Raw genomic sequence first — 23,201 nt, forward strand, 5'->3', positions numbered from 1 at the left:
CTGAAAAGGAAGGATGCCGTACCGAGTCCCTAGCCCCTGGCATCATTATTACATACTCGGGCCAATATCCAAACTGTCAAATAATTCTGGTCAGGAGATAAAATCAATCGACCACCTCATAATTGAGCCCTGAGATTTAGAACCCACCATAATGAAGCCCTCAAATTCTTGGTGGGACTTGAGATTCTTAAATTTCTTCATCAAAATAAGATATCTGCAAGAGCGTGTTTGGCAGTATAATAATAATTGTTTTTTAAATAATTTTTTATATTAAAATATATATTAATAATTTTTTTATTTTTAAGAATTATTTTTAATATCAGTATGTTAAAATAATTTAAAATGTATAAATTATATTAAATTTTAATAAAAATAAAAAATAAAAAAATTTAAATTTTTAAAAAACACAGGTTAAACCATGTTTCAACAGGCCCTCACTCCCTGGCACATATAATTGGTTCTTCAAGACCGTGTTTAGAAGTGGGGGATGAATTCCCGCCATTACCAACTTAAAATTTGAGATGATAAACAAATGGTCCACGCAGCACGTAGGAGTACCTCAATCTATGTGGATGTTGGTGTCCAACAGTACGAACGATGGGTGAAATAAACACAACTGAGAGGCTACAATGGTGACTTACAGTCAGCATCGATGGATATCCTTCCTGCGACACAATGCTCGAGCCCTTTCCCTCATTTCTTCTGGTGATGGAGGGCTTACTGTATTTGATGGGAACACTATGCATGAACGCTTCACACAGAAGAAAAAACAAAATATGACGGTTACAAGAATTGATCAAAATTGCGTTTCAGAAAAAACAGAGCCACACCTTAGACAAACACTTAAGAAAGATGGCCATGCTCATGAAAGGACTTGGCCAACAAAGAAAACAAACAGTTTCAGAAAGAAAACTGCAAAATTTTAGGTGCAATGCATCAAGTGCATATAGCTACATCTTACAGCTCAATTGAGATAATGTAAACTTGTGATTGCCCTAAAATGTGCAACTCTCACAAACTAGAATACAATGATGTCAATGATATGGTGTAACCCAGGGATCATACCTGTCCATTATCACCTAATTTCATTCCGCCACGTTCCACGAGCAAAGTTCAACACAGGCATTGGTTACTTTGTTGTGGAGAACAGACCCTTACTAGTTTTAGGTTAAGTTTAGTTTTGAGTAACACTAAGATTTCAAAGAAAACATGATATTTCATAATTTAGTTGAGGATCTACCACCGAGTTGCCTCTAGAATCTGCTCCCCCCCCCCCCCCCCCCCCCAACCCAATCCTCTCTCTCTCTCTTTGTGCATGTACTTATTTTTCATTTCTGAATTAGTTCAGACAGTGCCTTGGTTACAGCGTGGAGCATCCAGGATGCATCCAATGTCCTCCCACATTTATTAACTCTTAAAAACTACAACATAAACCTTGACTACCTACAATTCTTGCAGATCTTTTCCAGCAATTTAACCACCCCAACATATACCCATCCATCTTAAGCTGCTGCCGAGAAGACTTGCAAACTTGCAATGGAAGTTTTGAATCCCAACCATTTAAAGTTAATCCTTAGCCCTCGATCTGACCTGGTGAAAATACAATAAAATCTTCATGTGATGTCCAAAACCAAAAGCCCCCATTCTCTACCAAGTCTTAACCCAGTCACAAGCACTCCTAAACTCTGTGCACTATACCCTCATTGTTTTTCCCCTTAATATTTCATGTTCTCTCTGTCTTGTATCTCACTTGGTAGAACAGAACCCACAAGAGGTATTCCATCAGTGTTGATACTGATCATGATTCATGGATAATGACACGTTTCGACCCCCAAGTCTACTCTACTCCTTCCATAGCTAAAAGAAACTTGTGCCCGCAATTCTTTTGTCAGCAACATGAAAAATAGGCACAAATAAATACCAGAAAATAATCGCAGCTAATGCGCATAGAGAATTATATTAAACATGTCCTCATCGCGGCTCAAGCATAGTTTGACAGAGACATGGGCAGGCCAGAAAGAAAGAAAGAATAACAAATCTCATCAAGAGAGAGAGAGAGAGAGAACATGAAGAAAAAAGGAAAAGAGAATCTCAGTAGCATTGATACATACATTTCCCATGAATTCCTGGAGATTGTTGGTATTGTTAGCGAAGCTGTACATAAGAACTATGGGAACGGTCACGTAAACTCCGAATTTATCAATCTCCAAAATCCCCTTTGATGTCCCCCAACGACAACATTTTTATTTTTTCTTTTCTCTCTATCAAGATACCGAAAACTTTCTTTCAATTGTGATCCATCTGAATCATTGACATAACAAAAAGTCGAGTCTCTCAGGTGAGACGGAGGAGGGTAAATAAAGGGCTTGTGGATACTAGATGAATGAAAGGAACAGCGGAGGGTATACGTGAAAGGACTGGAGAGTGCGAGTGGCTTCGGTCGCTCATTTCATGTGGAAATGGGCCAGTTGTGGGCTGGAAGTGGCCCAGTGGCCATCTTGGTGCAATTTTCACTAAACTTTTTTAATGCTGGCTTTCTAAATAATTAAAATATTACTATGTTTCCAAACAGTCACTTCACCTTTCTTCTATTACACAGTCTCCATTATTTTGATCCTTTGTCTCCACTAAACTTGAAATCTCACTTCTGTCAGCGAAGATTGTTCAGTGGCCTTCAAGCTAAATGTCCTTCCAGGTATGGCAAGAGGTAGGGGGCTTAGGAGTAATTAAACCAGTAATATAATTGAAGCTGGATAGATCCCTGAAGGGGAAAAAAAGAAAAAGAAAACAAAATATTCAAAGCTGATTTTACTTTTGTGTTTTAAAATTTTTTTCTTTGTTTCAAATATTTTCAAATTATTTTTTATTTGTTAATATTAAAAACAAGTTTTAAAAAATAAAAAATATATTATTTCAATATATTTTCAAACAATATATATTTTAAAAAACAATCATTACTACCATACACTATCATACAGGCTCTAAAAAATCAAAAATACAGGTGAGATCTACTAGAGTTCAACTATTTTAAATGGAAGATGTGGCGCTAAAACTATTAACATGCCAATCAAGAACACAATATCTTCTCTTGTGAAACCAGAATTTATTTCAATTATACATTAGTGATTTTTTCTAATTGTTCATTAATTAGGGCGCTGGTTCTAATAATTCTAGGAATTGGTTTCTCAAATTAATTAATGAATCATTCTATTAATTAGGGAATCAAATTCTAAAATGCTAGTTAACTGGGACACCAATCCCATTAATTATTGAATTATTATCTTTATATATTCATTAACCAAGACACTAGTTTTATTAACCAAGTGCTAGTTTCTCAGTTGTCCATTAATTAAAACACTAGTTTTATTTTTATTTATTAGGACAACTAGTTTCTGGTTTGTCCGTTAATTAAAACACTAGTTTTATTTGTCTGAGTAACTAATTTTTTCATTACCCATCAATCATGGCACAAGTCTCATTTACTAGGATAATTAATTTTTTCAATAATTTATTACTTATCAATTAGGACTGTTTTTCATTTAAGGAAGAATTGCAAACACAATTAAATAAAGCTCTAATTGTGAGATGTTGTAAGCCTATAAGTCTAGGAGGGTGAACCAATTTCCTGCTAAGTGGATCCTGCAATATCTTTTGTAACAACAAGAATAATATTATTTACTATTTTATTCTTGATTACTTCATATTTTAACTCAATAAATCATTATTTTATTTTTTTAATTTAATATAATCTAGTATTATTCCATATCTTCAATTTACTCCTTATTTAAAATATAACAAAGACAAAAGATTTAGTTTTCATGTATAGTTTGTTTCCTCTAAAAACTGAGATATAGGCTGTAGATCCATAAAAAGAAAGGAAGTTTATTTTTTTCATTGACACGTCCAAGATTGTTTTTAATTGCAATGTCAAAATTATTTAGCCATTTTTAGTCAAACTTTCCTCTGGTTTATTAATTTATATCCAAAGTTTTATAACTTCAATTTAAACAAGATTAATTTTATTGAAAAGATATTATCCATCACTTTGACTTTCATATAAAACATTTTCCAGTTTTTAATAACAATCGAGTCCTAAACCTAACTAACAAAGTGTTTTTCTTATTCATTTTTCTCACAACCCAATGCAATTATTTTTTTATACCCAAATTTCATGATATTCCTTCATCTTAATATTGCAAGTTTTTTCGTTTTTGTTGCAAAATTCCATGATTCCCATAACTTAAGCATTCATAATTCAAGCTTAATCAAGTATTTCCATTACCATTAAACATAAAATTCCTATTTCTTTTTAATTTATTATGTGTGTTTTAGTACAAGTTACAATAATCATGATTAAACAACATTCATGCATTTTTTTTAAAAAAAATCTTAATTTTCTCTTCTTATGGATGGCACCAAATCCTTTACAACACTAGGATTATTTTTTTTAATTGCTCATTATTTTAAAGTCGTTTTTATTATTTTCTGTTATGATTTTATTAAGATAAATTCCTCATTTCCCCTCTTTTTTCTCTCTTAGCTGGCTCTCAACCCCTTTTATTTTCTAAATTCTTCCACTTTTTTTTTGTGGTTCTTGTTTGATGTTGTTTCCCCCACTGCCTAGACTAATCTCTCTCAAATCCCGTTTAATTTTCATGCATTTTCTCTCAATTTTTGGTGAAACAGATTTGAAATCCTCCCCTCTCTTTTCTTCTTTATACAGCCGGCTCTAAAATAGAAAGATTAAGGCTTTTTATAGTCTTAACTCTAGGTAATTATACATTAGCCCTTTTAGTTTAGGTTTTTTTTTGTCCCATCTTTTTTTTCCCGGCAACTTGGTGTGTGTACATGTATTTTTATTTTTATTATTTTATTTTATATATTTGACCCGGCAACTTGGTGTGTGTACATGTATTATTATTATTATTTTATTTTATATATTTTATTTAAATTAACTCATTCTATATCCAAGTTAATATTTTAATATTTAAGAATTTTTAATTAAGGTTTTTATACAGATCAACTTATTAAACAAATCAAATCAAATTATAAAATTTAATTTCTAATCAACCCAGTATTAAAGTATAAAATTACTAAAAAAATAATAGAAAAAAACCATAAACAACTTGAGCCAATCTAAGTAAACCTATTTATTTAGTAACTCAAATTAAATGATTGAGATAATCTTAAAAAACAAATTAAAATAAATTATAAAACTTAATTTTTAATCAATTTATAATAAAATAAAAAAATTAATTTAAAAAATAAGTCAACTTAGATTAAATTTTTAAACTCATGATCATGATAATGAGATTAGAATAATTTCAGAAAAAATAAATAAAAAAGGATTATAAAATTTAATTACAAATAAACTAGATATTGAAGGACAAGATTGAAAAAAAAATTCAAATTAATTTATTAAACATGTGATCCATAATAAAATTAAAATTAAAATATATTTTTAAAAAAATATTGTTAAAATAAATAGGGATTCACGAGTAAGGAAGAATGAATTCCTCTCGTCGTTGGCTAATGCTATAGTCAAGTATTTTAGTACCAACATTAATTAATAGATATTCGGAGAATCCAACATGAAGACACCAAATGGAAGATGCACGCACCAAAGAATGGTCTTCCATGTTGCTGTTTTATTTATGAGGGATAAAATGGGTTTTTCAATTATTATTTTTTACTTAAAATGATTTTATATTAACTTTAATAATTTCAATCAAAAATAATTTCAATGGTCAATGATAAAGAATGTATATCGTAGAAGGAAATCCATGCCACCATGTAGAGCAGAAAAGACTATTTTAACCATCTATTCTCAAACTATTGGCACCAGAAAACTGTGGATCTACTCTCTACACAATCCAGACCACAGCTCCTGTCCTCTTGTTTTGAAAGCTTATTTCGTATATCGAAATCATTATTTTAATTTATTTTTTATGTTAATATGTCAAAATAATATAATGATATGAAATAATAAAAAATTAATTTGAAATCAATAGAAACTATTATTTTTCCAAAATAAGTTTAAAATACAAGACAAATACACTATAAATCTATCATTCTGCACTGTTTTTTTTTTTTTCCTCCGTCAGTGCGTGTCAATATCACCTTTTTTTTTTTTTTCTCTCTGTTGCCCACCTACTTTTTTAAAATATAAAATATCTAAAATATGATTACAAAATTTCCACAGCTGTTAATTATTCGAAGCATTACTTGTAGGTGCTGTGTTTGGTATTTTTATGTGATTTTAAAAGTGATTTTTGTATTTTTTTTGTATTTTTAAAATTAACATATTAGATTTTTAAAAAATTATTTTAAGATTTTTTCAAGATAAACATACATTTCTAAAAATAAAAAGTAATCACATTTAAATAAATGATTTAACACCTCCAATTAACTATAATTAAAGGTCATTAGCTTTTTACTATGATTTGTACAATGCAATTCACAGTATTTATTTATATTTTTAATTATATTTTTTATTTAATTTAGTTTATTAATATTAAATTTTTTCTATTTAGTTATCAAATTTTCATAATATAAATATTATATTTAATAAGTTAACCTATTTAATTCAATTTTTTTTATTAGTTTTTTTCTTTTTATAAGTTTTTTCTTTCTATATGTTTTTTTCTTTTTAATTATTTTTTTGTTTAATTTAATTCATTAATATTAATTTTTTTATTTAGTTATCATACATTTTCATGACACAAATCCCAAGTCTTGTGGGTTAATCAATTTGATTATGGTTTTTTTCTTTTTATTTATTAATTTTTTCCTTTCAATTTCATCTTTTAATACTATAACTATAACTAAAAAAGATCAACTTTTCACTATAAATTACACCATACAAATTTTTAATTAATATTTTTGGCTTGATTTAGTTTGTTAATATTAATTTTTTATTTAATTATTATAATCTCATAACACGGATCTCGTAATTAAGTTCAACAGGTTAACCTAGTTGATTTAATTTTTTTTAATTAGATTTTTCTTTTAATTTCTTTTAATATTGAATTAAAAATTAAATTTCATGATTTGTTTAGTTTGTTTTTTGTTAGATTATCATAATCTCATAAAAGGATTTTATTGTACCTCTTCTCACAAAACAATATTCATTAGAATAATACTATGCTTTGTTGTTTTTCTCTTTTCAATTAATTTTTTTTGTTTAATTTTATTATGTAATATTAAAAAAAAATTATTTAGTTATCATATTTTTATGATACGACTTTGCAGCTAGACCAATATCTAAGACTCCTGGGTTATCTAGTGTTATAGTCAAACCTGTTTAAACTTAGATTGTGCTAGTTTCTCCTGGGTTATCTAGTGTTATAGTCAAATATATTTAAACTTAAATTGTGCTAGTTTAATATTATTATTAATATTATAAATATTACTCTTGAGTTAGGTGTTTCAATCAGATCTAAAACTCTCAAATATAATTTTACAGAAAAATCTAATACATTTAAATTTTAAATTTTTTATAATATTTTTTATTAAAAAAGCAACTTACAGCCAAACGCGTGCCACGTAAGGAGGCATCTCCAATCATCAATTGATTTTTTCTTACGCTAGCTAAGTGGCCCTTGGTGAAAGGATTAATTAGCTAAAAAACAATTTTTGCTTCTTTTTTAAATTATTATTTTTTATTTAATTTAGTTTGTTAATATTATTTTTTTTATTTAATTATTACAGTCTTATTACACGGATTTCATAATCAAATTCAACAAGTTAACCTGATTGATTCATTTTTTTAATATGATGTTTTCTTTTAATTTTTTTAATATTGATTTAATTGAGAATTAAATTTCATATATTTAATTTGTTTTTTGTTAGATTATCATAATCTGGGATTTTATTGTACCTGTCATCACAAAGCAATATTCATTAGAATAATACTATATTTTGTTGTTTTTCTCTTTTCAATTAATTTTTTTATTTCATTTTATTATGTAATATTAAATTTTATTTTATCTAGTTATTATATTTTTATAATACGACCTTACAGCCAAATCAATATCCAAGACTCCTAGGTCATTTAATGTTATAACCAAACCATTTTAAACTTAGATCATGCTAGTTTAATATTATTATTAATATTATAAATATTATTCTTGGATTAGGTGATTCAACCCGATCTAAAACTTTTGAATATAGTTTTACAAAAACAATCTAATATATTTAAATTTTAAAATTTTTATAATATTTTTTATTAAAAAACAATTTACGGCCAAACGCGTGCCACGTAAGGAGGCATCTCCAATCATCAATTGATTTTTCTTACGCTAGCTAAGTGACCCTTGGTGAAAGGATTTATTAGCTAAAAAACAATTTTTGCTCCCTTGTTTAAATTATCTTTTAAAATTCACTTGCAGTCAAAAACCATTAAATTTGTTTGGTCGCTTTTTATTTGTTATCCTTGTTATATCCTCCGACAGTTGCATGGCAACATGATTACAAAATTTCTATGTTGTTAATTATTCAAAGCATCATCTGTAGATGCTGTGTTTGGTATTTTGACGCATGTTTAAAAGTGATTTTTGTATAAATATACATACATATATATATATATTAATTTTTTTATACTAAGATTATTAAAAAAACTTAAAAAGTATTTAAAATTTTTTCAAGATAAATACACATTTAAAGAACAATTAAAAACACAATGAATTACAAGTAAACAAGTGACTTAACACCTCTAACCATCAATTGATTTTTCTTGCGCTAGCTAATTGGCCCTTGGTGAAAGGATTAATTAGCTAAATAACAGTTTTCGCTCCCCCTTTAAACTTATCTTAAAAAATTCACTTGCAGTGGCACGTCGATGTCCAGTTAACTTACGGTGGGCATGATATCTTGTTAGAAAAAACATATTCCAAAACTTTTAAAAATCATGGTCGAACCCCGACAATAAATATGATAAATAAACTAAAAATCAAGACCTAGATATTAATATTTAATCATTGAGAATTACTTTCGTCTTGTCAAGAGAACGCGTGCTTGGTTTGTTTTTGTTTATTATTATTATTACTATTACTACTTTTATCCTGGTTAATTAATTAGTTTCTGGCTCGTTTGTGTGGGCTCGTGTTTCTGACTTACGGTCCCACAACCCTGACCCGGAACACACAGGTCATGAGTTTTCCCACGTGGCACGTTAGTAACCGTCCAACTCAACGTAGCAATGATGCCAGCAACTGCCAAAATAACAAAGTTGGAGGGTGACCTGCTAGCCCACACCACCTAACACGGCGAATCCACCTGCGTGCAGCTGCTGCTTCTGGAGGAAGTCAAATTGCGCAGATATCACCAGGAGGCTACCCTACATGGCTCGTGAAATCTGACATTTGGGGCCCATGATCTTCGCGCATTAAAAAACATTAAAAAAAAAAAGCTAGACAAACTGTGCAATTGCGGTTTCTTGGAATATTTGAAGCCCGTTTCCTCGAGGATCTTTTCTGATTATATCACATGCTACTGTTTGAGAGTGGTTTAAAAATTAATTTTTGAATTTTTTTAAAAAACATATAAAAAAGAACAATTTGAATCTATAAAAAATTAAACCCATTTTAAAAATACAGCTGAAAATCAATGAAAAACACCACCTAATATGGTTACAGATGAGGTTAACCCGCCTTCATACATATCATTATTTAATTAAAAAAAAAATTATAATAATAGGATTTATCAATTTTGTAGTTATGTTGTAGATTTTATAAAAATAGTATTTTACTGTTTTTTACAGGAGAGAATCACTAAATAGTGAGTCATGCTTTATTATTGTGTTGTTCATTAAAATAAACAGTTTTTTTTTAAATTAGTATAATTAATTGATTTTACTCATATCACGTATATATGAATAATACTTTTTTTTTGTTTTAAAAAAAGTTAATTTAAGGTAAATTAAATTTACTCGTACTGTAATTTTAATTTTATTCTCAATAATATTTTACTTAATTTTATTATACACTCAAAAAATTATGAAAAATATAGTTCTTATTAGATGTATTTCATACATAATAAAATTGTAGATAGTTTAATGAAATAATAAAACATATTTTATGTAAAATATTATTTATTTTATGATGTAATAACAATAGTTAAATCTACAATATTTAAATTAAAAATTATAAAAATTATTATATATTTTTTAAAATAATTTTATAATCTTAATTTTAAAAGTATTATTAACTAAATATATTAAAATTATTTTTTGTTCAAATTCAATTTTAACCATAATTTTAACGAAACCTATATATTTTTAAACTAACTTTAATTAAAAATATTTTTATAATTTTTTTTTTTTTCAAATTATAACCACCAAAACAACTCCAATACCAATAACAGATATTATAAGAGAAATTCCGGGTTGCAGAAAAGGGGGAAAGAGAAATTCCGGGTTGCAGAAAGGGGGACTCTACTCCATTGAAATAATATCGCAAGATTGATATTTTCTTTGCTTTTGTTAGGGAGGGCCAGTTAGGTCTTGCTGATGATTGGATGCTTTGAACATTCCAGTCGTCCGCCCCCCTCTTGGAGAAAAGGTGGACAGAGATTCAAGAAATTTTACACTCCGATGGCGTGAAGTTGATCGGTGGCTAGCTGGACTCGTCGTCTTCTCTGACAGTGAGATGATAGGTTATTTTATGCATGATAAGCGTCGGCACATAACTCTTCGCGTCTCATAGTCATTAAATTATAGTATTTTAATTTCTCATAGTGGTGAAGTCCTTTTCGATCGCAGTGATCTTCAATTTTGAGGCGTCGAGGCCCTCATCTTGAGAGCAAAAGCTTAGAAAAGAAATAATATTCCTCGACCAGAATGTCCAAGTAATAGTTGGATTCTTGGATACATCACCTGCTTCGCATCTTGCATATGAATAGAAAATTACTATCTAGCTTAGTTTTCTTTTTCTTTTCTTTTTTTCTAGTCTTTTCACCCCCACTTGCTGTTTACCAACTTTGTTTATTTTTATATTTTAAAAATATTTATTTTTATTTTAAATTAATATTTTTTTAGTAATTTTAAAAAATAAAAAAATCATTTTAATATATTTCTCAATAAAAATTACTTTAAAAAACAACTACAACTATTCTCCCCAATATACCCTATTATTATTGTAATGGTAAATTTTTTAAGGTTTTTTTTATGTCTAGAAATTAATAGTACTTTTTATTTTTTTATATTAATACATCCACGTAAAAAAAATAAAAAATAAAAAATTAATTATTTTCAAAATTTTCTTTGAAAGATATAGGTAAATGAGTTCTAAAAAGCTATATTAAAAGGAAAACTATCGATCCCCATTCATTCTATATGTATGGATTTACTTGCAGTTAGAACCACAACAACAATAACTTTAATTACGGAAAAAAGGAAAACTTTAATTTGAAAATTTACGAATCCTTAGAAGTACCATCGCTGTTATTCTGTGAAAATATTCCTAAAAAAAAAAGATTGTAATGTAAATTGGTGTAGAGGCACCTTAATGAGATATATAATAATTCCATTATTTACACATAATTAATATAAACTTTCATTTTTTTTCTTTGAATCAACTCGACTCTTTAATGTGCATCAATGAAATCGCCGGTATTAAAAAAAAAAGTAAAAATAAAATAAAATTGGCCAACCCTCTATAGTTTCCCGAGAAAATAAAAATATATACAACAATTGAATTTGATCAAGCCAGATTGATTGCACAAAAATCACAACTGATTGTTAATATTCCTGTTAAAATAAATTCTTAGAATTCCATCAAAATTCCAGCCATGACAATAAACAAATATTATTATAAAACAGAGGAAAATTTTCTATATATATTTTTAATATTTTTCAAATATAAAAATGTCAGTGCATGACAACTTGCTAATCGATAAAATGCTTTAGGTGGTTCTGGGATATTTGAAAGTGTATAGTGATTTTTTTTTAAAATATCATTTATTTAAAAATATATTAAAAATATATCTTTTATTTAAAAAAAAATTATTTTTGACATGATGTAAAAAAATGTATGATTATGAAGGATACAATATCTGAGTAGAAAGCTTATCCATACCTATTTAGTTTTACTAATTAATAAAATCCCACGCTTAACAATTATTAATCCAAAATTAGCATGGATTGCACCATGCATTGTGCCTGGGATGTCAAAGGGCATCCATGAGTTGAAAAGTAAGAAATTTAGATATTAATATCCTATTAATTGAGTTTTAGATGTCTATATAAATATTTATTATTCAACCTAAAATAAAATAGAATCATATATATATATAATACAAATAAATATTTTAGATTAAATTATATTTGACAATATTTATTTATCATTTATAAAATAAAATAATTAAAACAAATTTATCAATTTAGATCGGTACATTATGTTCGAATTAAATTAACATCCTTAATTGTGCCCCAAAGGGTGTTTGTGTTCTTGCGTGCTGTATTAGTTCTTCATTAAAAAAATGCAAGTAGTAGAGATATGGAAAGCAATAGAAATAAGGGAAAAAATTAAAAAAAAGAAGACACCTGAATTCTAAATGAAACCGACAACTCCAGCCGGCACACGCTCACCCACTTATAAAAGCAACCCTTCCCTCCATTAGAAACCTGTCCCCTGCACGCCCAGGTGTTGCTTGCTAATTTCCTCCCCACAACCCCCTACCCTCCACGAGCCATGGAGCCCCCGCCACCATCAAAACTGCAAACGACCACCTCGATACCGACCACGCTTCTCAACAAATACGAATTAGGCCGATTACTAGGCCGTGGCAGCTTTGCAAAAGTCTATGCAGCCCGCTCTTTATCCGACAAGACACAGTTGGCCGCGATCAAGATCATAGACAAAACAAAAACCGATGCTGCCATGGAACCTCGTATCATCTCCGAGATTTCAGCCATGCACCGCCTACAACACCACCCAACCATTCTCAAAATTCACGAAGTTATGGCAACAAAAACCAAAATCTACCTCGTCATGGAACTTGCCTCAGGAGGTGATCTGTACTCTAAGATCCGCAAGCTTGGGAAACTCAAAGAATCAGCCGCACGTCGTTACTTTCAACAACTTGTGTCTGCCATCCACTTCTGCCATCAAAATGGTGTCTCTCACCGCGACATCAAGCCTCACAATTTGCTCCTTGACGGTAAAGGTAATTTAAAAATATCTGATTTTGGACTCTCGGCTTTGAAGAATGGTGGTGGTGATGGTGTGTGTTTGCTTCAGACTGCTTGTGGGACTCCAGCTTTCACAGCACCGGAAGTTATGTCGCGGCAGGGTTACGACGGAGCTAAAGCGGATGCTTGGTCTTGTGGAGTCATTTTGTTCTTTTTATTGTCGGCTTATTTGCCATTTGATGACAGTAATCTTGCATTCTTGTACAAGAGAGCTCATAAAGGAGAATATCAAGTGCCTTCTTGTATATCAAAGCCGGTTAAATCGATTATAAACCAGCTTCTAGACCCAAATCCTAATACAAGAATGAGCATGGAAGCTTTAATGAAGCATTCTTGGTTTTTGAAGAAGTTTGAATTGCCAACTCAAAGTAATGTGTTCGAGTTGGATTATAAAAAATATTGTAAATTTGATCAAAAGAATGCGGTTGCTAGCATTACTGCGTTTGATATAATATCTCTATCTTCAGGGTTGGATTTGTCACGGTTATTTGAGGTTAAGAATCGGAAAGAGAGAAGATTTACATCAAGCGAAACGGTGGAAAGAGTCACAGAGAGAGTGAGAGAGGTTGGAGGGAGATTGGGGTATAGGGTAGTGGAAGGAAAGGGTGGGAGTGCTATTGGTTTGGGGAAAGGGAGGGTGGGAGTGTTTTTTGAGGTGTTCGAAATAGTGGAGAAGCTGTTGGTGGTGGAAGTTGAGGTGGTGGAGGGTGGTGGGGCGGAATTTGAGGAGGTTCATTGGGGAGAACTGAAAGATGAGCTTGAGGACGTTGTGCTTCAATGGCATAATGATGTCATATGAATAGAGGTTCATGTTGTCCTTCAATGGATCAGTGTGAGGAGGTTCGAGGATGTCAGTAACAAAGTTAACCTCATTACTTGTTCTCGGATGGATGCGTATATGGTTACTGTTCTAATCGGGGATGGAAAACCTGAGCTGATCTTTGTTCATGAAAGAATGTGTTCAGTTGTAGTATATTTTTCACTATTTACTTGTGTTAGCTTGGTTTGTGATCTTAACCTCTTGGTTTAAGCTAGTTAACTTGTAAAGGTGATAATCTCACTCAAGTTGGAATAATTAAATTCTCTTTGTTTGCCTTGTTACTTTCTGATCTATACTTGTGTTCTTTGATTTGGCATGACACAAAACCTGCACTTCAGGATATGCAAAAGAAGCACTTGCAAGATTTTTTTTTATCAGGAGCTGTGTAGACTATGCCTGATAATTCATTTCACCTCTAATTTCAGTTCTAAGTTTCTTTTCAGTTTACAGCATTGCCAACTTTTGGTTTTGGTTTGATTGATGAGGCTCGAGATTTCTGGCTGTAGATACAACTGATTGCTCGTTAGTCATTCATCCGTTGAATTAGAAGCCATAGTCACAGCCGGCCAATTGCGAAGAAATATGCACAGAGAAAAAGAAAAAAAGAAAAAATGAACACAGATGAAACCCCTGTCAAGTCAAGAACTAGAACTCTAAAAAGTTATTCACCCTATTGAATTTTAAACCTCCTTTTTTAAAAAAAAAATTATGAAGCACAAAACAATACAGGTATTATACACCCTAATCGTTTGTTGATCCAATGCATGGCGCACAATAACATGCAATATCAGAAGGAAGGAAGGGTACAGCCTATGACTGCAGCGTAATATTTCCACCGAAGTTCTTCAGAGATGTTAGTTACTCATCAATTATCATCTCCTTGGTTGCTTCCCACCAGCCGAAGTATAAAGTTATTGCGTTCTGGTGAGTTCTATCAAGAGTCAAGTTAGTAAATAATGGTGATGAATTTTATTGTATGGCTGCTCATGATATGAGCGGTATTGTATTCATTAAGTTATGGTGTACTTTATTATTGTGAAGTCTGGAGAAGTTTCCAGCTTTTCTATTCAACACAATGGTCGTGTATCTTTGAAAAGGATATAGTGAATGAGAATGATTCTTAACTACACACTCGATTGGCATTAACTTGTAGGAATGTTTCTTAACTACACATTCAAGTTTATGCAGTGACAATCTTGTGTTCATGGCAATAGCTAACATTTCAAGGTCAACATCCAGGGGACAATTATGATTAATTCCCTGCATGAAACGGAAACGGAAACTGAAACTGAAACTGAAACTGAAACTGAAACTGAAACTGAAACTGAAGATTTCTTTTTTGCTTTCCCCCCTATTGACTGAAAATGAAGATGTTTTAGTAGAAATGAGGACAAAAAATGAAATCAGTTGAGAATGAGCGGAAACACTCTGGAATTCTGACAGTTCTTCTGAAGAACTTATGCACAAGTTAAACTAAAAGGATTGTTAAGAATTTATGCAGATGTTTGCTGATACGAATCATGATGTTGTTTTGCTTTGATTTTTGTCAACGGTAGTAGCTGTTGATCATGATCATGAATTGCCAACCTTGACAGAAATGAGCCAACCAATTTCGCTAATACTAAACAGTACCGATGTAATTGACGTGGTGATGGTATTTATTCTTACAACTGTTTGTTAATGATAGCCAGAGCAATCCTAGCTGGAAAACTGAATGATCAAAAACGGTTTTGTAATACAAAATCTTTTCCAGAGATTTGGGAGTGTTTCAGAATTTACTTTTAAAATGTAGTTTCTGTGAACTCATATTCTGGATTTGTTTGATTTTAATAGCATTCAAATTTTGTACTTTTATCCAGCTCCAGTGATGAGTGAGAACTGTATCCAGAATTGCTTGCCATTTGAGGGGAAAAAAGGAGTAAATAACATGTTTTGTTTTGTTTTCTTTGGAAGTGTTGGACTCATCTCGGAGATTCTCCTTTCTTTCTGACGACATTTCATGCATTTTTAATGGAGAAAGTTAAGGGAGCAATTGGACTCATCTCGGATATTCTCTTTTCTTTCTGACGACATTTCATGCATTTTTAATGGAGAAAGTTAAGGGAGCAATTGGACTCATCTCGGATATTCTCTTTTCTTTCTGACGACATTTCATGCATTTTTAATGGAGAAAGTTAAGGGAGCAATTGGAAGCTGGGAACCAAAGGAGCCACCTAAGATGAGCTCAACAATGACGGTGTGAGCCACCAGAAATTTGCGGTGACACGTTTGATTTTGTTTTCAAACTTGGGCTGGCATATTTAGAAGATTTTTATGAAAAAGTAATTTATTTTTGGCGTCACGACTAATATTATACAAGAATTTTTCAACACTTTCAGTAAGACAGTAAATTAGAGATTATTACATGTATTTTACAGGATTGAATTCTTCCTGGAAAAGGGAAGGAAACGGGAAACAATTTTGGGTCATGCTTATTTTTTAAAAAATAGTTTCTGAAAAATTAATTTTTAAACTTTTCTATTTTTATTTGTCATTAGAAAAATTGATCAATGGAAAACATTTTCCAGTTAATGAAAAACACTTTTCAGTCAACAGAAAATATTTTCTGATCAATGAAAAATATTTTTCAGTCAAAGAAAAATTTGACTTGGTTTTTAGGAAAGTGCTTTTCTTTTTAGCTGTGTTTGTTTTTCGGAAAGTGGTTTCCGGAAAAATATTTTCCAAACTTTCTTATGTTTATTTTCTAGAAAGTGGTTTCTGGGAAATCACTTTCCAAACTTTCTTGTGTTTGTTTGCTGTTAGGAAAGTTAGTAAATGAAAAACACTTTCCAGTTAAAGAAAAATTTAGCTTGATTTTCAGGAAAGTGTTTTCCTAAAAAATTTAGGAAGAAAACACTTTCCAGAAGTTATGAAAAATTTAGAAATGTCATTATTTGCTGATTATATCAAATTTGATCCTCAAACTTTTGATTGCTATATATATTTTATTACTAAATATCAAAAAATAATTTGCTTTTCAAGAATTTATTTTTTTTAAAATTCACTTAAAAAACAACAACTTTTCTCCGAACAAAAGATAGCATTACATTGAAATCTAATATTTGTTACACAAGATAATTGAACATATAATCGTCAGGTTGAATGGAAGCTTCTACCATTTCCTTGAACGTTCCCAGAGCCCCTTTCCATCTACCATCCAATGCATACAAACCAAGCACATTGTTAGAGCACAAGAAGTCAGTCAAAAGCCCGAACTCTCTCGTCTGTTTTGCAATTTGAATGGCTTCCTCAGACCTACCCAGTCTTTTCTACATGCACAGCATCATTGCAAAGGTAATCATTTTCATTCCTTATCTTTTCAAGCTCTCAAAGATCTCTTCTGCTTGTTTGACCATGGGTTTTTCGCTTCAGAGGTCTATCATACAATTTGAAGAAAATGCATCAGAACCAGAATTGGACGACTGCAGCAGCTGGTATGTTTCGTCTGCTTCTTTTGAGTACCAAACTTCCGTATAAAGCTTGATTAAGGAGTTGTATATAACTGTATTTCCAGGCAAGCCTGCTCTTTCCATTCCATCTACATAACCAAGAGCTTCTTTAACACTTTCAGCATCAGCAAAAGCATTTATCAGTACACCATAAACTACAACATCTGGCTTCACATCAACACCTATCATCTCGTTATAAAGCTCCTCAGCCATTTCCAGTTTACCTATTTTCACAACACTTGAGATCAAAGCACGATAGAAAATGCAATCAGTAAATAGTCCTGCCTCTTGCATCTTCTTCAGATCATGTTTTGCTTTGTCTGGAAAGTCAGCACCAGCCAAAATCTGTATGATAGAATTGTAGGTACATTGATCTGGAACTACGCCACGACTCTCCATGCTGTCAAACAAGTGACATGCGTTACCATAATTCTGCGCTGACCTGTATGCTTTAATCATTACATTAAACACGAGGACAGTCAGCATCCACAATATGGCAGTGCTTCCCGTATGCATCAATGCTGGCAGAATAGCACTCAAAACTCATATTTCCTGTGAGATGAAATCTCCCGAACCATAGCCATGAAAACTCCCGCATTCCAGCTTCAATGTACACCCTAGTCAGGGCAGACTGAGTATACCCCATCAATTTCCCAACCTTCAGGCACCAGGTCTTCTGCATCACCGACCATATGCCTTGTTGAGAATGCATACGAGAGCGTGTGGTAACTGACACGATCCGGCACTAAACCAGTCTCCTTCATCCTTTTGAAGTAGCTAGCTTCCACGGTTATATTATCATGCTCAGCACGAAGGGAAATGAGAATATTATATGTCCTTGTGTCAGGTGGGCATCGGAACTCCATCTTCTGCTAGTCTCCTTCATCCTTTTAAAGTAGCTAGCTAGATTGTTTTAACTTAAACATCCCTCGCAGTTGAGAGCCTTTCAATTTCTTACACCGGGTCTTGTCAACTGTCATGCTTCCACAACAACAGATCTGGGTGTGTTTGTTACTTCTTACAGGTTCACACAGGGTGTAACCACGGTCTGAAACGCATCTAAGATGGAATGGTATTGCAGGCACCGTTGTTTTTTTTTTTTAATGGTATTGCAGGCACCGTTGTTTTTTTTAAAAAAATGATATTTTAATGAATTTCAAAAAAAAAAAAAACCAATACAAAGAAATATATAGAAAAATAGAAATCGCATCCATATTCCATATCCATAAAAAAATTGATGCAGCAGGCAGGATTATCGAAAGTCAAAAATGATATTGAAAGATAACAAATTTCCTAACGAATAGCTGATGCAACCGGACATGATAATCCCTTTTCTTTACCTCATGTCTTATGGGGCTCATAAACTTTCTAATACAAGACCGTGAATCGTTTGTTACTCTTTAGAATGACTGTTTTACATGGTGGGTTAAGCATAATGATCCACCCTTTATCAATTGCCCGCATCCAGGCGAGCAATTAGTTTGCTGATTATTTTTTGTATTTTGACTTCGTACCGCATAAGCAACATTTGGCAAGCCAGGCATGCTTATTTACAATACTTGTTGAACCATACTGCAATGTTAAGGAGGCCTTCGTAGTCGGATTGGGGTCTGCAGAAAAGCAATGCGGATCAGGCTTTATGTGAAAGTGAATTCGACTTGAGCTTCGTTGTAGCTGTTTACACTAGAATGTGCCCCAGTAAATGTTTTACCTTTCAATCGCATGGACATCATTGGGAAACATGAGGATTTTGACCTCAACGCCTTTCTCTTTTAATGCCCGTGCATACTACAAATTTTTCAAATATCAAACCATCAGCACCATCATATGATGCAAGGAATAAAAAGAAAGAAAGAAAGAAAGAAAAACTGTTTGCGATTTTTTATCTTGTCTGTCACTCTTCCAGCTGCTTTTTTCAAAACATACACTAGAATAAAATTTTAAACGGCCAGCTTGTACTTGAAGAGGGAACGAAACTTACTTGCAATCCATTAGACAATGGAACACGAAGATCCTGAGCACCTAGAACAAAAATGATCGGTGTTTTGACCTGCGAATGTTATCAAACTAAGAAATTCAATACCATGACTTGAGGGTTTTGGTACTCAGCATAGATAAAAAATCCAAAAGAAATGCCAATCACTATCTCTACCCGGCCAACATGACTGAAAGACAGGGAAAAGGTTGTAAGTTTTAGGTTTCCCGTTTCCTCCACCATTGCTTTTGGCAAACACCGACACTTAGTTAATGTTCTAGTAAATAACCAAAGAATTTTTTTTACCATGAAGCTCAGATTCTTCATTCTCAACATATTGTTTTCCTTTGCATTGCACAAATGCCAAAAGCAGAGCTTGGCTGTTGTTGTATAGCATTCCATGCATCTTGCTAGTGCCAATGCATTCCATGCAGGTATAATTTCCAATCCGGTACAGTTGTCCATTGCAAGTTGCATGGAAACGCATTGTGTTTTCTGAAACTAGCTAAACTAGATTTTTCCGTTGCTTTAAAGTTGATGGCATCCAGCATTGTAAAAGCAACTGCACTACCAGGTGTCATTTAGCTGTTGAGGCTGCAGACCAGCCTGTTCATTAGGAGTTTTTTGCAGTAAATTTTATTTGGTTTAGACCATTCTATTCATATTCTTAGTGCTTCTGTCTTAAGTCCCCAAAAAATAGAAATAATTACTAAGAAATAATATATATATATATATATATATATATTTAAAATTGGAAAAATATTGTGTCCAATAGGATTTGAACCACTATCAAAGGTTTTGAAGACCTCTGTCCTATCCACTGGACAATGGACACCATCACATATCACCTAATACAAAACAGGTCTCTCTAGAAAGTACCTTTGAGATGTGTGATATGGGAGATTTGCTATGAAAGAGAGCCAGGTCCTCAGCTGAGGGTGCTTCTGTAAATTTAGTTTTCCCCTCAACTCCATAGGTTTCCACATAGCACCAATCAGGGATGTCTGTTATGCCAACCATTGATGCAATGTTACAGACGGGATTTCTAGCAGCTGCAGCAACAAATTTATCTGGTGCCTACAGAAAGTTATATAGATATGTTCACTATATTAGAAGTCTATGTAATAACAAAAATATCGATATACAATCTACAAAAGACACCTGACTATCACAAAGAGGGAGCTGGAAATGCTAAACCTGGCCAATTAAGTGAGTTGTAAGAAAGCCACCATGGGAACCACCAATCACAGCTATTTTGGAGGGGCTAGCAACACCCGTGTCAATCACATGATCTATTGCTGTAATTACATCATTGACATCCTGTGCATAGTAAGCTATAAGGTTAGAATTTGCACAAACTCTACGCGATCTATTGCTGTAATTACATCCTTGACATCCTGTGCATAGTAAGCTATAAGGTTAGAATTTGCATAAACTCTCCAAATGTTTGAGATGCCTGAGTAGATGTCTGCATGTCTTCTGGGAGAAAATGGATTTTCTCCTAATGAGGAAAAAGAACAAAAAACCAGGAAATACAGGTACTTTGTCCTCATAATACTTGCAAAAGATTATCAACAATGAAGAATCAACACTGGGACAAAGGGTAGTGGAGAAAGTAAGAGAGAAATATGCAATACAGGAACAAGAAAGTTGACTTGTTTGTTTGTAGTTTAGTACTGCTTAGAGTTTAAAGATCATTTTGATAACTTTATAGGATTTTATTGTTGTTGTTATTAGGATATTTATTTCTTATTTAGTTCAGGTAACTTTCTTGTTCCCAAACTACATCAGAGAATCCCTTCATAGAAAAAAAAAGGACTCAGACAAACAATCCAACCTGATGCATAAAGCCTTGAATTTTACAGAAAGCAAGCCAAACAAAATTTAGGAGAAAGGACAGATTTGCCCTCAAATTATTACGCACGTCCCAAATGAATCCTCCACTGATCAATTGAGTCCCCATTTAGTAGGGTTGGTTTAATCATCTCCAATGTTATCTACAGTGACAAGGTCTGCTCATTTTTAACATGGCTCCCTAGCCTTCAGTTTAAGCCAATATTTTAGGCAAGTATTCGCACAAAACTGATGCTCCCTCAGACATTGTGGTGCCAAATATATTCATTAACAAGGATCTTGACACTAAAAGTCACCCCACATGATGCATGTGAATGCTCAAATATAAAAAGATGTTATAGCCTATTTGTGTGTTAAAGAGTCTTGCACATGTGGGTGTGATTTTTAACCCCGAAATATTTTTGGCTCACTTTTGTCCTCGAAATCAAGCTAAAAGAGCTTGCACCTGCAGGGGTTAATTCAGAAAATTCTCAAAGGATAGGGACTCATTAGAGATATCCATATACGGGGGGCTCCATTGGGATAGATGTAAAACTTTGGGAGTAAATTTGTCCTTTGCCTCTAAACTTTAATAAGAATGAGTACCTGTGAACCAACTTTCCCTGGTAGAGATTGCAAAGCTTCCTCGCCAAATCCTAGAGAACCTCTGTGATCAAAGACTTAGTTAGAAAAATCTGGGAAAGAACAAAATGGACAGTCACATGCTGGCACTCTAATTATGTGTTTGGGATTATGGTGCATGGTGCTTTTTAAAATAGCTTTTCACTTGAAAATGCATCAAAATAATTTTTTTTCAGATTTTTTTTTTTTTTGACATCAACACTCCAAAATCATCATAAAACATTAAAAAAAACATCAATTTGATACTTTTTCAAGCCAAAAAGCACCCAAAAGCAGAAGCAGTCCCACACCCTAATACCATTTCAATGACTGCACCAAACTTTTTGAGCATGCATAGATGAAAATTATCGAGGGACCAAATGAATTTTAGGGTAAAGTTCAGTGAATTTCCAACTGGTGTAGAACCACCAACAAGAATACAAAAGTACTAATTCAATGTTCTTTTGAATATCTGGGTAGGGTCTTTGTTTATAGACAGTAACCAAATAAAATTAGAAAACCCACTAAATAGTTCTAATCCAATAATAAAACTAAAGTAAACTAAAGTCCAATTTTGAAATTCCTAAATAATCAAACAATACATCCCATTGTTGTCTTTCTTCGCTCCCCGTTACAATGCCACGTAAAAAATATAAAACATCAGCTTGGAGAGAGCTTTTTTTTTTTTTTGCAGATTATATTTCCATGGGTAAAACAGTCTCGTGGAGCATGGAGAAATGTGCATTGATCTGAATTTCTGATTAAACTTAAGAAGAAAAGGGAAAGAGAAACAGAAAAACTTTAAAACACCTGTAATTTACAATCAACAAGCTGTAACCTAGTGAAGACAGAAATGCATAGGACTTTGCAAAGCCTGACAATGAGACAGAATGTGGGCCTCCATGAAGCACAACTATTAGTGGATCACAAACATCATTCTTCTTAGACTGGCGCGACACAAAAATAGCTTCGAAAGGTTTGCAAGCACCTGAAAGAAACAAAGGTACAATGAAGCAAAATTCATTGCTGTGATCATAATTCAACACTTTCATGAATAGGGAAAGACTTCCCAACAGAACCAGAAACAAAATTCAAGCATCCCATTCTTCATCTACAAAGTCCCTATAAAAATTCAGCTCCATATGCTGATGCTGGAAACTTAATGAAAGAATACTTCATATCTTACTTTCTTTCCTTACCAATCAAATTCCAACAAAATTTCCAATGAATGAGCTAATGCATGTAAATCAATGAATAAACATACAGAAAACCATA

At 32.2% G+C, this 23,201-nt stretch overlaps 2 protein-coding genes and 1 pseudogene across 2 annotated transcripts in view; 1 reads left to right on the plus strand and 2 right to left on the minus strand.

Annotated features, from left to right (window-relative positions):
- Nucleotides 1-12,603: 12,603 nt before the first annotated feature.
- On the plus strand, nt 12,604-14,295 carry CIPK4 (CBL-interacting protein kinase 4). Its single transcript, XM_011029126.1, has one exon. The coding sequence runs from the start codon at nt 12,690-12,692 to the stop codon at nt 13,986-13,988; it is 1,299 nt and encodes a 432-aa protein (XP_011027428.1). The 5' UTR covers nt 12,604-12,689; the 3' UTR covers nt 13,989-14,295.
- Nucleotides 14,296-17,248: 2,953 nt separating this feature from the next.
- LOC105127741 (pentatricopeptide repeat-containing protein At3g23020-like) lies at nt 17,249-18,579 on the minus strand (annotated as a pseudogene).
- A 168-nt stretch (nt 18,580-18,747) lies between these two features.
- The window catches only part of AARE (acylaminoacyl-peptidase-like protein), an 8,896-nt gene continuing 4,442 nt past the window's right edge, over nt 18,748-23,201 (minus strand). The window contains exons 12-18 of the mRNA XM_011029149.1: nt 22,737-22,914; nt 21,912-21,972; nt 20,670-20,792; nt 20,352-20,549; nt 19,479-19,547; nt 19,209-19,285; nt 18,748-19,107 (exon numbers count right to left, since the gene is read on the minus strand). Coding sequence (XP_011027451.1) covers nt 19,044-19,107; nt 19,209-19,285; nt 19,479-19,547; nt 20,352-20,549; nt 20,670-20,792; nt 21,912-21,972; nt 22,737-22,914 — 770 coding nt within the window. The 3' untranslated portion in view covers nt 18,748-19,043. The remainder of the gene's footprint in view (nt 19,108-19,208; nt 19,286-19,478; nt 19,548-20,351; nt 20,550-20,669; nt 20,793-21,911; nt 21,973-22,736; nt 22,915-23,201) is intronic.

This window comes from Populus euphratica, unplaced genomic scaffold, assembly GCF_000495115.2.
Source record: "Populus euphratica unplaced genomic scaffold, PopEup_1.0 scaffold1.1, whole genome shotgun sequence".
NCBI lineage: Eukaryota > Viridiplantae > Streptophyta > Magnoliopsida > Malpighiales > Salicaceae > Populus > Populus euphratica.

What these genes read in the sequence shown, in the direction of transcription:
- CIPK4 (XM_011029126.1), top strand. Translation starts at nt 12,690, where the DNA reads ATGGAGCCCCCGCCACCATCAAAACTGCAAACGACCACCTCGATACCG.